Raw genomic sequence first — 15,835 nt, 5'->3', positions numbered from 1 at the left:
TTTTTACACATCAAAACCACACTTTGTATCTTGAACCTGATGGTTACTTACTCACTGAACCTTGGTCTAACAAGGAAGTAGGCTGGCTCAGTTACACAAAAGAACACAGCCAAGGCTGACATTCTTGGAGAAAAGGCATACAGAAGAGCAAAGCTGCATGGCTTTTCTACACTGAGATTGTGATCCAAAATTATTTCAAATTCTCCTTACGGTGATGAAGTATTTCCATTTGTTATCACACACACACACACACACACACACACACACACACACACACACACACACAGCTGTAAAGCACTAACACCTACAAGTTATTCTATTTTGTACAGGATAATTTTTGAGTATTTCTTTTTCCAAAGTAATTAGGTTACTTCCTAGCCTGCATAAACTAATTTTGATATATACAATCCTGGATTACTAAGCTATTTTTATCTACAAAATATAATGTCTTGTACTAGAAATTCTGAATTCAGCTGAGTAATACTTATACCCTCTTGCAAAAAGAAAACTCAGCAGTTAAATTTTTTGAAGACATCACTTCTCTCTGTGTTTAAAAAGTGTTTTTAAATTACTCTGTATTCTATAGAAAACTGTTTCTCTGATGCTTGAAGTCTCCAGCTGCCACACAATTTATATCTCTTTCTTCTGCTCTTTGTTTTTCAGCCATTTTCCCTGAATGTCAAAGTCAATTTAGTGCATTTCACTTTGCTGAATAAATCAGAGGCGAAATCCTTGCTAAAAGTGAAAATTTGATTTGCTAAAAGGAGCTTAGGGCAACTATTAATCAATATATCCAGAGTGTCAAAGCCAAGGCCAGGATAGACATGCATTCATTTGGAGATTGGCTGAGGCAGATAAAGGGGGGCGCAGGGGAAAAAGTGCAACCAGCCCCAGAAGGGAGGTGGGGTTAGGGTTGGAGGGAGGGTCAAAAAGGAACAGAGAGAAACAGAACATGCCAGTGTCATGTTCTGCTCTTCTCCCTCAAATTCTTCATTTAGAGATAGAAAAAGATATTTTGATTCAGCATTTAAGCATATAGGAATTATACTAATTATAGCTGCTTTCATATAACAATTTCCTCCCAAGATACAAAAGTCTTTGTCTCTCTAACTCATCAAGTAGCCTTGAGAAGAAGAGACAAGTCAGAAGTAACAGCTCCATTGACAAACTGAATTCCAGAACAAAAAGAGTTGGGCCAGGTTTATAGGAGGTCAATAGTTTGATAAACCTCGGGTATTTCAGGTTTCTGAAAGATCATGATAGATAGTAATCCAAATGACTGGACTCATCCTGTCACCTCATCATTCAAAGACTAACAATTACCAAGAACTTGCCTGAAAATGATATCATATTTTAGGACATAGTACATATAGACATCTTTAACATTCAGAAATTTAACACTGTTGTTTTCAAAAGTATACCAAGTAATCTTTCCCTATGTAAGCTGGCTCAATTAAAATTTTTAATCGCTTCTATTGTCTTAGTATAAAATGTTATTTCCTTAGCGTGACAATCAAGATTCTTCATAATGGGGTCCTTGCTTTTGTGTCTAGCCTCATGCGGCTCCTTCCATGCTTCCATGTGACTCTGTGTAAGAGCACCATCACAGCCCACATCATGGAGTTCTAGTTGTCGATTCATCTTTCTAATCACCCACTACCCTGGGAGGGTCGTAAAAGCAGAACTTGTGCTTTATTCATACTCATGTGTGTATCTTTTGTGCACACTGCCTGACACAGGGCTCACTAAATACTTTATGGAAGGAAGGAAGGAAGAGAGGGAGGGAGGGGGGGATGGAAGGAGAAAGAGGAAAGAAAGGAAAGACGGAAGGAAGGAAGGAAGGAAGGAAGGAAGGGGGGAGGGAGGAAGGGAGAAAGGGATTCAAGGTTAAGCAGTGGAACTAACATTTTGATATTTGGTGTGGTTGAAAGTCTCTTGACTCACCTCTGCTCCAGTTTACCTGTAACTCTCAATCAAACTCAATGGCCAGTGAATCCAAACAGGAGTAAGGGAGGGGGAGCATCCGATTTTAGCAACCAATCATTGAAGGAATTCTTCAACTATTCAGGTGAGTAGTTAAACAGCAATTGCCTTGTTTCATCAAAATTTGTGATCGGGCATATCTAGGGTACACTATTAGTCAAATGCCTTGATTTTCACTAGTGAAGGTGTGTCACACATTTCCTTTTTTAATTCATCCTCCTTTCCTTTAATCTTGTATTTTGTAAATGCACAGACAGAATTTAAAGATAGGGCAAATATGTTACATTCACCTAAATTTGTTATGACAGGTAGATAGGTAACCTGGAACAAATAAGATAGTACATTGGTGTGGGGGAAGAGGGGTTGATAAGGATGGGGAAGAAAGACATAATGAAGCTGTTGGTAAAAAGTCATGTATGTTGAATATTCTATGAGTACAAGTCCCATTAACAGTGTGAGTCAATCTTCTGACTCTCAAGTTTGTTCATATATAAAGTGGGGATCATAAGAATAAAGCCTACCCAGAGAATAACAGAATTGTTACAAGTAACAACTTAATGTTTGTGAAAGCACTTTGTAAACATTAAATCACTGTATAGATGTCAATTGTTTTTGTATTCAAAGCTTAATCTCAGTAAAAGGAAATAATCACATATATATGTACACACACATGCATATATATTTATGTAGACAGAGATACATGATTCAGGGTAGAGATCACGTCATGTTAATCTTTTATATTTCCCATAGTACCTAACACAGTGTTAGGTACATAGCAGCAACTCAAATACTTAAATTGTACTCAATGAGTACTATGAAATTATGATTCCTCTTTGATTAGAGGTATACAACAGCATGGCTATTATAGATGGCAAACATAATTTAGGGACACCTAGTAATGGAGCGTAAGTAACGCTGGAATAGAGATCACGTGAGCACAGGTAATTCAGCATGGTTACAGAACAGGCATTAGGTCACAAACAGTGGCACTGAGTGGTGGCAGTAAGTCTCTATAAGCAACTGTAACCATGTTTGGGTTGTCTAGGATCTTTCCATCTCGGTCTAGGAAAACTTGTGACTTCTTGATTGGTCTCTCTATTTTTTTTCTTCTTTTTTTTTTTTACTTCTAGCAAGGGTAGCTGCAGAAAATGAAAGACCTTAGGTGACCTTTCAGATTATTTTTTTCATAACATAGTTTTCAACTTACTGGTTCCTATTTCCTTATCACAGTTGTGATCTCAGGAACTGATAAACATTCAGTTATTTTAGGTTTGGCCAAGAAGGATGAACTAGATTATTTAGATGCTAATGATCCTGCCCACCTAAGATGGAATGATGACAGTATCCACACAAAGATCCCTTTGGTCAAAAAGTTTCCATCCAACCTTTGCATTACAACTGAGGTTTACTGTGAGTATTTTTGGAAATGGATTTTATTAAACTGACTTTTTAGATCACTTGGTTTTCATTGCAATAAAATGACAATCTATGTGCAGTATCTCAGAAACTAGAATGAACACTGAATATTTTACATTTAGATCATGCTTTGTAATTTGCAAATTAATTATACATATGTGTTTAATTTGCATGTGTATTCTTTCCCTCATTTGATTTTCACAATATAACTAATGGCTAGAGCAATTACATAACTTACAAAAAATTACTCAACTACAGCTTAGGCTGCCTGATTTTACTTTTAGGTTCATTGCACCCGTAAAAACCACAACTATAGGTACACAGGTAAAGAAATATCAGGTACATGAAATATTACTTCCAAATGTTTGGGAATACTTAATAGTATTATTAAGCCAAGGCTTCGAGTCTTAAATTTACATTTTCTACACTTACATAAAAGACTCGATTACTTCATAGTTCTGAAATCATCAAGTTACATATGCAAAAGAAAATTAATCCTGAGAAAAGAGGCTGTAATCACTTCAATTCATTCACAGCAAAGTAGAAATTACAACTACACGTCAATTTGGTTATGGGATGGGGCAGAGAGTGGAGCCTCAGGGTCAATGAACAGTTTTGGGCTATGCATATTTTCAATCAACTAATCAATAAAAATATTTATCAGATGTCAGTGATATAGATACAGAACAGAATATTAGGTGCTACTTATATATGATATAACTCTCAGTCAACCATGCTCTTGACCTGCACATCAAACCATAATCACACACACATATACACACGTGGAAACATACTTCATGTTACAAATGGAAGCATAATCTTATGGTAATTATTTCCACCACACTTTTTTTTTTTTTTTGGTGCTTTTTGCCCATATCATTATCACTTAATGGTGCTACCAGTTTTAGGTAAGTAATGGGCATTTTAAAAAGCTCCACAACTTTGAGGGTGCCTGGGTGGCTCAGTCAGTTGAGCATCCAACTCTGGATTTCAGTTTAGGTCATGACATCAGGGTTCCTGGGATCGAGCCAAGTCCTATGTTGGGCTCCGTACTGACAGTGCAGAGCCTGCTTGAGATTCTTTCTCTCCTCTCTCCACTACTCCCTCCCTCCCTCTCTCTCTCAAAATTAATAAATGAATAACTTTAAAAAATATTTTAAAAATTAAAAAAATAAAAACCTCCACAACTTTGGTTGGCAGATGACATAATCTTAAAAAACTGGTCTCTATAGAAAATGCATTAGAACAACAGATAGATTTTTAAACAGTATCATTAGCAATAAATGTTCAAAATATTCTTGGGTATTTGCCCACAAGATTCACATCCTAATGTAGAAATAGATTATACATCTTCTTTAGAGATTTGTCATTTCTAGAAAAATCTCAATACTTCTGTTGAGAAAAATATACAAATCCCAACTCAATGAGCAATTTTTGATATATTCTTCTAACGGATTGTTTTTACAAAAAATATTTCAGTGTAAATGAAAAACACTGGTTTGTAATCTTTAGATTTCTGTTTCTTACATGAATAAACTACCCATAAAGACTGTTTTCTCACATTATCTTCCTAGTGTGGTTTTCCTTTACAGCTTAGTATTTCCTGCCTTCACTGAGCATGAATAAAAATTAGAGTTTTTTGTTTGTTTGTTTGATGTCATTACAATAAATACCATTTTATAAATGTGACTAAGAGGCCCTGAACTTATGCCGAGTCCTCTCGTTCAGTAGGACAGCTGTTTAATTTGTCATGTTAAAAATAAAGAAGCTTACCTGAAAACTTACCATACATGATAAAAGAAAAAAACGTTCTAAAATATATTCATTCACTTAATTGTTCAAATACCCTTCCATTCTTTTAAAGTGAACTGTCGGATGAGACCCATAATATATTTAAGCCACTTATATAGGTCAGCTAATATGGGTTATGCTTTTTTAAGCACCATCTGACTAAGCACATTCTGCATTTTGCTAACAAAGTAACGGTACATAATAATATTTTAATCAACCACAAAGAACAATAATAGATCTGACTGCTGGGCTGATAATCGTCTTATCACACCCTGTGAAACCTAGCTCTAATATTTGACGGAGCCTCCATTACTTGGCAGCCCATTCTAAAAAAAGGCCAACAATGGGGAGAGAATGAAGTGGAGTGTGCAGTAAGTCCGTATCTACATAAAAGAGATTAGAGGCGACAGCGTTCCATTTTACAGCTCAATCATATTGTGTTAGCATGCGCTTATCCGAGCGCGGACGAAATTGAAAGAGAAATAAAAAAGAGTCAGGCAGATAGGAACCAGAAAAGCGAGGCATGAGCAATTTCCAAGGATATAAAAGGATGCTAATGGCGGGGCCCTGTCATTCTTAAAAAGGGCTATTAGGGCACCATCATCTGTTCTTGTGCCCTTATGCTCCTCCAACTAAAGTCAAGCATTTTCTAAAACCCTTGTGATCTTTTTTCTTCTATAGATAAAGTATGGTCATGTTTTGTAAGAACACACTTTTCCATTTATATGATTTATTAAAGTAAGTCAACTAATTCGATTTACTGATAAAAAAAAAACACTCCATATGTATTTTCTTCAATATTTTCTTTTGTTGAATTCTTCATTTTTTTATGTAGCAAAAGCAAGGATACAAGAGTACATTCCCAGCAGTGTAGAAAGGCTACTGATCTTATCTTAGATGCTAAACTTAATTTTTGAACTGTGTGTGTGCGCGCGCGTGTGTGATTATACAAACTGAGAGCAGCATAAAGAGAGCAGAGGCTTAAATTTTGGTATTAAAAAATATTTCATTTTAATTTTAACATAACTTTAAAATGCTTAAGACAAAGACAGGTGGAATTTCTGTTCTGATTTGGCTTTAATTCAGGCTCTGACCCCAGTTATGAGGACTGGGTCATGTTATCAGGAACACGATTTTACTTCTATCATGGCACAAATGTGACCTTAATCTTTATATTCTCTTTGTCTCCCTCCCTCCCCACCAGTCCCCCATCCCAGACTCCACACTGCTGCTCTGCCCAACCTCCCTGAACTCGGGGTACACCAGCACTCTAAGATCAGAGCATCCTCTTCCTCTACCTCAAAACACTGCCTGGCACACTCATTATTTAACAATTTAAAAGAATTCAGTTAATTCTTGTTCAGCTAATCCTTTTCTGAAAAGCCAACCCACTCCTTGCAATCATTTAAAATACCCTGAGGGTATCGGGAACACCAGAGCTGTGGAACACCAGAGCTGTGAATCATCACTTCACAGTGACCTCCTCTGGCATTTGCTATGGAGAGAGAATAACGTCAGTCCCCACCGATTCTAAGCCCCAGCTTAAGACTGAACACATAATCGTATAGTAATTGTTTCCACCACTGGAAATGCTGTTACTCATAGTTATTTAAAGTTACTGTCTTCACAAAAGTCACTAGAGCCCCTTTACTGTGACAAGTTCCTTTGTAAGCTGACATTTCTACTTAGATGCACAACTGGACCCACAAATTTATCACTGACTTTCCCTTACCAGAGAGCACTGTAAGGAGTTGTTGCCTTTTATTGGTCTTTATGATGGGATGTCTGAACAATATTAAAGGATTGGTTTAACATGTATCTCAATTCAGGGAGAACTTGGGCAGAGTTCTCTGAAATAATGGGTGGTTTGGAGTCATAGTTACATGGTCCTTCATGTCGTTATCAATAACATTAACATTATTATCATTAGTATTCTGAAATGGTTCTGTGAAATGCAGTCAACTGGGTCTCCTGACTCTACTCCAGGAAGCAATGCTGAATATATGCTTTGATGGTACCGGATACGTTTGTGATTCTGTGTAAGTGTTTTTACCTCTTTATGCTTCAACTGTCCCTAGCTATGAATCACAGATAATACTACTCGATTCCCAGGTGAGAATAACAGTTCTCAGTTGGGAAGCTGGGGCACAGTTTTGCTTGCCAGCGGACATATGTCCGTACCTGAGGACATTTTTGTTTGTCACAACTCAAGGGGACTAGTGGTAGAAGCCAAGGAAGCTTGTAAGCACCCTCCCATGAGCGGGAAAGTCCCCCACAACAAAGGATAATTGGTTCCAAGTGTCAATAGTGTCAAGGCTGAGAAGCCCTGGGTTAGAATAATGATATTTTAAATATGTGTGTATAGGTAGGTGTGCCTGGCTGGCTCAGTCAGTAGAGAGTGCAACTCTTGATCTCAGGGTTGTGGGTTCGAGCCCCACACGGGGTGTAGAGATTACTTAAAAATAAGATCTTTTTTAAAAAATTTAAAAATAAAATAAATAGCTGAGTATATGTGTGTGTGTGTCTCTGTTTATATAAAATAATAAAATATGTAAATACAAATGATATATATTGATTATCTTCAAAAGGGTCTGTGGATACTTCAACAGATGTTAGCTTTTGTTTCTTTTTGCTTTAAAACACTTCAACACACTTTGCATCCAGATAAGTCAGAAAAGTCTTCATACATTGTTTAAGTGAATTCTGACATTTCCTAATGCTACAATCCCCAAATGTCTCAACATCTTTCAGCATATCCTCTATTCGTTTTTCTAGAAGTCACATGAGTGTGATTACAATCGAAGTGCAATATCAACTATCCAGATGATCAAATGCTCCTCCTTTCACATGCAGTAACCCTCGTATAGGTATCTTCCAAAGAACACACTCAAGCTCACCTATTTAACTAGTTTTGACTTAATTTGGGGTGCTTTATTAGCAAACAGTGTAAGACAAAGTAGCTAGTATAATACAGAGTGATGTTTAAATTAGTTTACAATTTGCTTGGCCTCATCTAGAACTGCACTGAACAAAGCCATTCAGAAATGTCAGCTGTGTTCCTAACCACTGTAACAAATTGTCGCCTGAACGCTGCACACCTAATGACTTCAAATTAGCTTCACTGCGATATCGCCTGACAGTTCGTTACGACTGTTAGCAACATAGCTGGCGTATCATGACCAAGAAATTGGTTTCAGTGTGGGCTGGGAAAGGGACTTCCATCAATTTGATTAAAGAAATTACTGTAGCATTCAAAGCATAAAGACAAACTAGTTTAAGGAGACAGAAATAAGTTAACTGTGCCAGGAAAACAGTGCGCATCATTCAAAAACTTGTTTCTTAACTACCTGAAGATCAAAGTTCAAACAAACAAATAACAAATAATTCAAGCAGACTACTAAAATTCTCAGAACTTGTGACCAGCTCTAGGTTTATGGATGGTATGGGATTGGCCAAGAAAGCAAAGTAATAGGCTACTTTCAAATACTACTTTTAAGTTACCGTATGAGAAACTGTATGATGTCAATTTAATATTCATTTTTATAATCTGTGTTCAAATCCATGGGAAATAGTAAATGTCAACCAAAGCAGAGCTTATAAATACAAATAGCAATTCAGTGTAAATAGCCACCACGAACAACAGAATGAGTTATTCTTAGCAGAAAAAAAAAGGTACATTAGATAACTGCTGACAAAGACATTGTTTTAAGTGAAAAGAAAAAGCAGAAGTATCTCCTGAAGGGAAAGGTCAGAATTTTAAGAGGAATAAAGACATATTTTTTTTTAATTTTTTTTTTCAACGTTTATTTATTTTTGGGACAGAGAGAGACAGAGCATGAACGGGGAAGGGGCAGAGAGAGAGGGAGACACAGAATCGGAAACAGGCTCCAGGCTCTGAGCCATCAGCCCAGAGCCTGACGCGGGGCTCGAACTCACGGACCGCGAGATCGTGACCTGGCTGAAGTCGGACGCTTAACCGACTGCGCCACCCAGGCGCCCCAAGACATATTTTTTAAAGATACATTCTTCTTTATCTTATATTGGCAATAGTGCCTTTGCATATGAAGAAAATAACAAGTGTTCGAGGTGCTACAGACATAGAAAGGTTTATGATTCGATTAGGATCAGCAAAGCTCTAAATTAAGTATGATAAAAACAAATGTAGAGGTTAAAAACCATACTAATGAGAAAATTTTTAATTTGTCTAAATCTACATAGGCAACCTAGGGAATCATTGCAACCTTTTCTGTTTCATTTTTTTTCTTTTCAGAAAATGTACCTGGAATATGCTTCGCCCATCCAATGATAACCACCAACTCGCGGTCAGCCAAGTCACACAGTGTAGTGAGGGCTTTGATGTCACTGTCAGGGACCGTAGGGTCAGGCATGGCATAGATCTTCTCCGGTTCGGCCACCAACAAATGTGAGACAATCTTGTTATCTGCAGGATCAGACCAGAGCACTACAAGATCACTAGTAGCATCATCCCTGTTTCACAAACCCTAAAGTATGCCGCATCTTGAAAAATAATTCAAATTGTCTACAATAAACTCCAAATATTCTATTTACGTTTCTATATATATATATATATATATATATATATATATATATATATATATATATATATATATATAGCAAACAGTGTTCGGGAAAACTCATAGCAAGAAATAAGTCACTGCAGTTGTAACAGAATGTATTCCTTTCTTCTTTGCTCTACCTGGCTTTGCTGGAATGAAGCATCTGTCCTATAATGAAATTTTTTATAGCAAACAGATCAGAGAAGTTAGATGCTTTCTAGGTTTGCTCTTTGATTCTTAAGTGGGATTTCGGGAAGCAGATTAAATAGTATACAACATCTTTAAAATAAAAATCCACAATGAGCCACTGAACTGTAGAATATAATGTGGAAGGCAGAGAACTACCAGTGCCCAGAGTCGTAATGGGCACGAAAGTCATTAATTGTCTTAATTCTTTTAAAGAAGAGCAAAGGTCAGAGCCCTTCTGCCTGGGTGAATTACTGACTATATAACTCTATCTCTGTGGGACGCATTAAATAGGAATTTCTCTCCTTTCTCTCCCTCCCCACACAACCAGCCAATCTTTCAAATATAGCCAATATCAGTTTCCAGAAAACTACTCCTACTTAAAGGCGACAATATTTTCTCTTTGGAGCGCCTAATTCTTTAATCCTCTATTTTTATCTGTTGTCTTTAGCTCATTCTCTGGCTCAGATTTATCTGTCTGAAATTTGTGATATATGTTTTTAAAATCCTTCATAAAATAAACACTAGAGACAAATGGAAAGCATCACATCAAATGTGTTTTATTGCTTAGGGGCATGTGAGAGTTTATGGAAGGGCTGTAAAGCCTTGCTAACAGAATGATTTTTCTTGTTGGCCCTATTTTCAATTTCTATGTGTAGCTTTAGAGTTTGTACTTTCTTCTAAATTAAGAGATACAAATGGGTAAGAATAAACCCAAATATTTTTATGCTCTATGTACTACTATTACTCTAGAAAACCAGGGCATTAAATGGGACTTTTGTGAGCAAAGCCAAAGTTTCCTCTGTGTTTACTAGATAATTTTCTTTCATTATTAACTATTTAACCCATCATTAACTTCTTAACCCTAAATGAAAAGACTGCATATTTCTTAGAATTGAAAACGTAGCATGCGTTTTGGTCTTCTTTAATGAAATGACAAGGAAATTATCCAAGCTATAATTAGCAATTTTTCTAACATTTAAAAACTTTATTATTATGGCTGCTTTAAGAATTACATTTATTGCAAATCATCAAAGATAACCGTTCATTGGCAGGAATATTCAATTATCACCAAATTGAAAATGCAGATTTGGGAGGAAATATTCCCAAACACCACATTTTGTAGGAAAAAAATAAAATTAAATACAGATTAATTTTTTTTTAACTTTTAGGATCTGTGAAGAATGGCATTTGTTTCTTATATATGCTATGGAAACAACACCCTGTATGTTTAGTTACACTTGGAAAAGTTTCAACTTCCATTGCTCTGACAATGCGACAAAACCTGTCAGCAACCACTGGATTCTCAGGATTAGAAGAAAATGCAACATTTAACAAAGGGCACAGAAATGTACCCAAAGAAAATCCTGACTCTACTTCCTTTAGTACTGAGAAGATGGTACTTGTTTTACCCAAGTCAGTGGACTTGACCAGAAGGGTTAGAGAAATTTGGCTGAAGCGAAGAAATTCCCATTATTCGGAAAATGGAATAGCCGACAGCACTGTTTCTAGGTAAATCTTATTTAATGTTTCCCTAATTAGAATCAATAGAACCCAATTTTCATTCTTGGGCTTTTGTAGTACACAAACAATCAGTCAGGGTCCAGAAATCTCCCTGAGCCACTTTCTCAGCAAAGCCCAGGCACAGCCTCTTGACTTATCTGACAGGATCTGAAAATTAAGTTTTATAAATGTTTGTTACAAAAACACACTAATTGGATGGACTAAGGGAAATTAACACAGAGGCCTTGAGATAATGAGTAATGATTTATTAGGAGTCCTCTTTATCTCAGACAAATGGAGCTCACTGAAATTGCTATAATCTTCTTAAAGGTACTTGACAAGCCACTTCCCAATTTCTCAGGTTTACGCCGAAAACCATAGATGTTCCTCTATCAGGTGGACTTACAAACGGGCTGGTGCTCATTTTTCTCTCAGAAGAGGAAATTATCAATGGTTTTAGTCAATGTTCATGCAAAATGAATGAGAAATGGGCAGGCTGTGTAATATTGAGCCTAGGAAACTAACCCCTAACGAAATTAAGCATTAGTGTTTATTGCATTTTATTGTATTATCAGAAAGTTTTTTATTATAATGTGCAAAATCTGCTTAATGCAGTCCTAGATTGTATTTGCAGAATGCCAACCAGCTTATGCAGGCTGAGGAGAAGATGCCAGATTGGACAATTGAAGGTATAATCAACATAATGTTTTTTGGAAAGGCAAAAGGAAACTATGCCATATGTTCACTTAAGCTTTAATTTTATGTAAAACTGGTTGTTTTTCCTTTGACATAGCTAAAATGTCCTTTCATTTACAGTTCAGGGTCTGTTTTATTTATTTAACAGATCCCCATATGCTCACATGTATGATGCACAGCAGCGACCCCTCCTGGAGAATCTGAATTAGAAGCGGACACTTTCTCTTCCCTTGAAAGCAGATCAAAAATTACCCGTGTGTCTTCCCACAACTGCTCTGGATGCAGCTTCCTCTGGTTAAGTGCTGGTTGTGTCTTCTGAGACAAAGACAGCTAAATGTGAGAACCGTTTCCATCAAAGCACTTCTCAGTGCCCAGTACGAACTCTATGCGTAAATATCCTAGGAGGTTAGCTCTGTTGTGCTAGAACTATGAACTGATTTTTCAGAAAATGGGATGCAGTTATTGCCTCCATCTATATGCCGGCTCTTTTTAGTTAGTGACAAAGAGAATGGGGCTTGCATTTTAGCAGTGTACCCATCATCCTTTCAAATTGCAATCTGGCATTATAAAACCATGGACTCTTTAAAAACAATTCATAAGGCCCATAAGGGCATCTGAGATGGAACCACCAACCTATGCTTGTTATTAGTAGGGCCTATTCTTGTTTTAATCTATTGCTAGCTAGTGTGTTAACCTTCCATAGCTCCAAATTAATGAGGCTCCTAATGTATTTTCATTGGGAGGTTGAGCAGTCAAACTCATTTAGTTAGTGAAAACTACAAAAATCACTTTCTTGTGAAATCTGAAACTAACAGCTCCAATGAACTAATGATTACAGTATGATCCATTTTATGTACCTCTGAAAATAAAGATAACCAGTAAATGTAAAATTCTCACTATATACGCTATGCCTTAATATGCTTATGCTTCTACAAAATGACTACGTGAAAAAAAGGTAGGGGAGAGAAACCATAGGGAAAAAAAAAAGATAATTAGCTGAGTTACTGTTGCTCCTAAAAGGCAATTCTTGGGAACAGAGCCACGGCCCCCAACAAAGACTAGTCTCCTTGGAGTCAGTGGGGATGGGCATGCCAAAACGGATATACATTGAGCCAACTGGGAGGATTCCGTGTGTTGGAAAGCCAGACATGTCTGCTGTACTTACATGGCTTTTTGGCTGGCTGAACCAGCTGAGGGTTCAGGTAGGGGCTGTTCTCCGCATCTATTCTGCGCTTGTACTTCTGCCGACCTCCACGTACTCTGTCAAGGCGCACCCCTGCGGGCAAAGACAGGCACTGGCTTACACCTGAGGTATCCATCTTTGAGACCAATCAAATACATGGAGTATCACCCGTGGGTGCTATGGAGACCAAGAGTAGAACCCAGAATGGTCCAGAGGTGTTGAGAGAATGTAAAGAGGGGGTGACTAAACCAAAATTGCCAGTAATTAGAAACTAAATCCAGCAGAGAGTAACAGACCTGAAAAACATTTGATGCAAGGCCATCAAAGTCCCATTTGCACACCAAAGAAAAGGCACATTTCCACAGGAATTAATACAAAGCAACTGTTACTTGGTACTAGCCTAGTTTCTCAAATCAAAGACAGTGGCAAGCTGATCCTCTTCATCAGTCACCAGTGAAAGCTCAATTCGTAAGAGCTATCCAACCCTCCCTGGTCCACCAGAAGGCTCGATATGGCCCCGTGGAATTGAACTGAACTGCAAGCGTGTGCGTGCCGTGGAGAGGGGGGATGACACTCCGTAAGAGGAGATGTTCCATACTCTAATGTCACCATGTCTCAGAGGAGAACGTCATTTATATTTTTGGCACACGTTTGTATTTTCTTCCAGATGAGAGAAAACCGGGACTGGACACAGGACAGACAAAAGGAGCTTCCTGAAAGAATTCAGAAGGCTTGGACGTCGAAGGAAGGCTATGTTAGTGAGGCAGAGCTGAAGGGTGAAGCTAGAAAAGGAGGTAAAGCCGACAGGTATTTAGTAAATACCCAAAGAGTGAGGAGGTGGGTCAAGGTTCAGAGAGTTTTTGCTGGTACTGGACTTAAAAGATTGAGCGAAGAGGCAAAAGGTTAAGAAAGGAATTAAATATAAATGTTTCATATGTGGGGGAGTGGTGAGCTGAGCTTATTAATAACTTGGTATCCAATCTGCAATTATGAAGTTTAGGACCGGACCATATAAACCTTTATCTAATGAAGAAGTGGCTTGGGAGTAAGAGCAAGGAGAGAGACTCACTCTGATATTAGGCTGCACCTTAATTGATAAAACGGTATATAACATGATCCGTTAACAAATTCAAGCAAGTAATTCACTGTACATGTTTTGGCATTTCTCAAAGTGTTTAGAAAACAGATTTCGTTTAACAGCATCATCAGTATTATTATTTTACTGAAAAGGCCTATCAGAGCCTTTAATATGCAAATGACCTCTGCAAAACTCTCAGAAGGAGATGCAGCCTATGCGATGTTCTGCAAATCAATTTAACCAAAGATCCTGTTTTTGGACTATTTAGTAACATCATGTATAACATGTGAATGGTGGGTTCTCTGTGTTTTACGAAACTGTTTGGGAAAGGCTGATACAGCTCTAGGGAATCCTGAAGTGAATACATACACTCGAATGTTCAGGATTACTTAATTCAACCACGAGATAAAGTAAAACACAATTTTTCATATTAGCTTCATAATACTGCTTTAAGAGTTGACTATCTTTTCGTGAAACACAGAAACATATGCTTGGTTCTAGATAAAGCCTGAAATGTCATACTGAAATATCAAAGCAGAGTTTAAAGGAAATCAGGAGACAACTTCAAGAGCAATTAAGTAGGTTTCCACAGCAAATTTCACAAAACAAAGAAATTAGTACAGTGTCTAAGTATTTGCTGAAAATAGTAGCACACGTGAGTTACAAAGGAGCTGTTTTTCTTACTGCTGCCTTTAAGAAAAAAGTCTATTTATTTATTTTGAGAAAGAGAGGGAGAGAGACAGCGAGCAGGGGAGGGGCAGAGACAGAGAGACAGAGAAACCCCAGCAGTCTCCACAGCGGTCAACGCAAAGCCCAATGCGGGGCTCGAACCCATGAACTGTGAAATCATAACCAGAGCCCAAAGCAAGAGTCGGAGGCTTAACCGATTTAGCAACCCAGGTACCCCTCCCTATTGCTGTTTTTAAAGTACTTTCCGCCTACAGTAGAGTTCTGTTCCCTTGTTCATCTGATTTTAAGTGTAGAAAAGTTGGTGGAAAAGAAACTGCAGAACTGGGATACTACGCTTCTTCCCATTAGGATGCTGATTTTGTAGAGATAAACGGTAGAGTACAAAGAACAGAAATACTTAATCAAAATGTAAGGCTACTGAAGTTTAAAATACTGTAAATCAAACACTGTAAATAAAGATTCTGCCTCTATTGCACTTGAGGGCACATAGGTTTAAACCACAATCTCTCATTAGTAAGGAAAACACACAAATGATACTTTGTGTTAAAAAAGAAACAGGTATCTACAAAAAAAAAAAATGAAGATGGTTCAAGGGAAAAAATAAAGATCTTAAAAATCACCAAATAAGAGTAATTTAATGTAATTGTTGTAACTACTCCTATTTTATAGAAAGTTTCTTGGATTATCTAGTCTAAAATGTATTGCCTTGCATCTATCAAAAAGCAGTATGTA

General features: G+C 37.3%; 1 protein-coding gene across 13 annotated transcripts in view; it reads right to left on the bottom strand.

Annotated features, from left to right (window-relative positions):
• ESRRG (estrogen related receptor gamma) overlaps positions 1-15,835 on the bottom strand; it is a 624,471-nt gene that overhangs the window by 52,942 nt on the left and 555,694 nt on the right. For 12 of the 13 annotated variants that reach the window (XM_053208859.1, XM_027074972.2, XM_027074969.2 and 9 more), the window contains 2 exons: positions 13,318-13,428; positions 9,470-9,652 (listed from right to left, as the gene is read on the bottom strand). In XM_053208859.1, coding sequence (XP_053064834.1) covers positions 9,470-9,652; positions 13,318-13,428 — 294 coding nt within the window. The remainder of the gene's footprint in view (positions 1-9,469; positions 9,653-13,317; positions 13,429-15,835) is intronic. The other variant, XM_015077397.3, reaches the window with a different exon arrangement.

This window comes from Acinonyx jubatus, chromosome E4 (genome assembly GCF_027475565.1).
Source record: "Acinonyx jubatus isolate Ajub_Pintada_27869175 chromosome E4, VMU_Ajub_asm_v1.0, whole genome shotgun sequence".
Lineage (NCBI taxonomy): Eukaryota > Metazoa > Chordata > Mammalia > Carnivora > Felidae > Acinonyx > Acinonyx jubatus.
The sequence above is the reverse complement of the archived record's forward strand: the minus strand, read 5'-3'. Positions and strand labels throughout refer to the sequence as shown.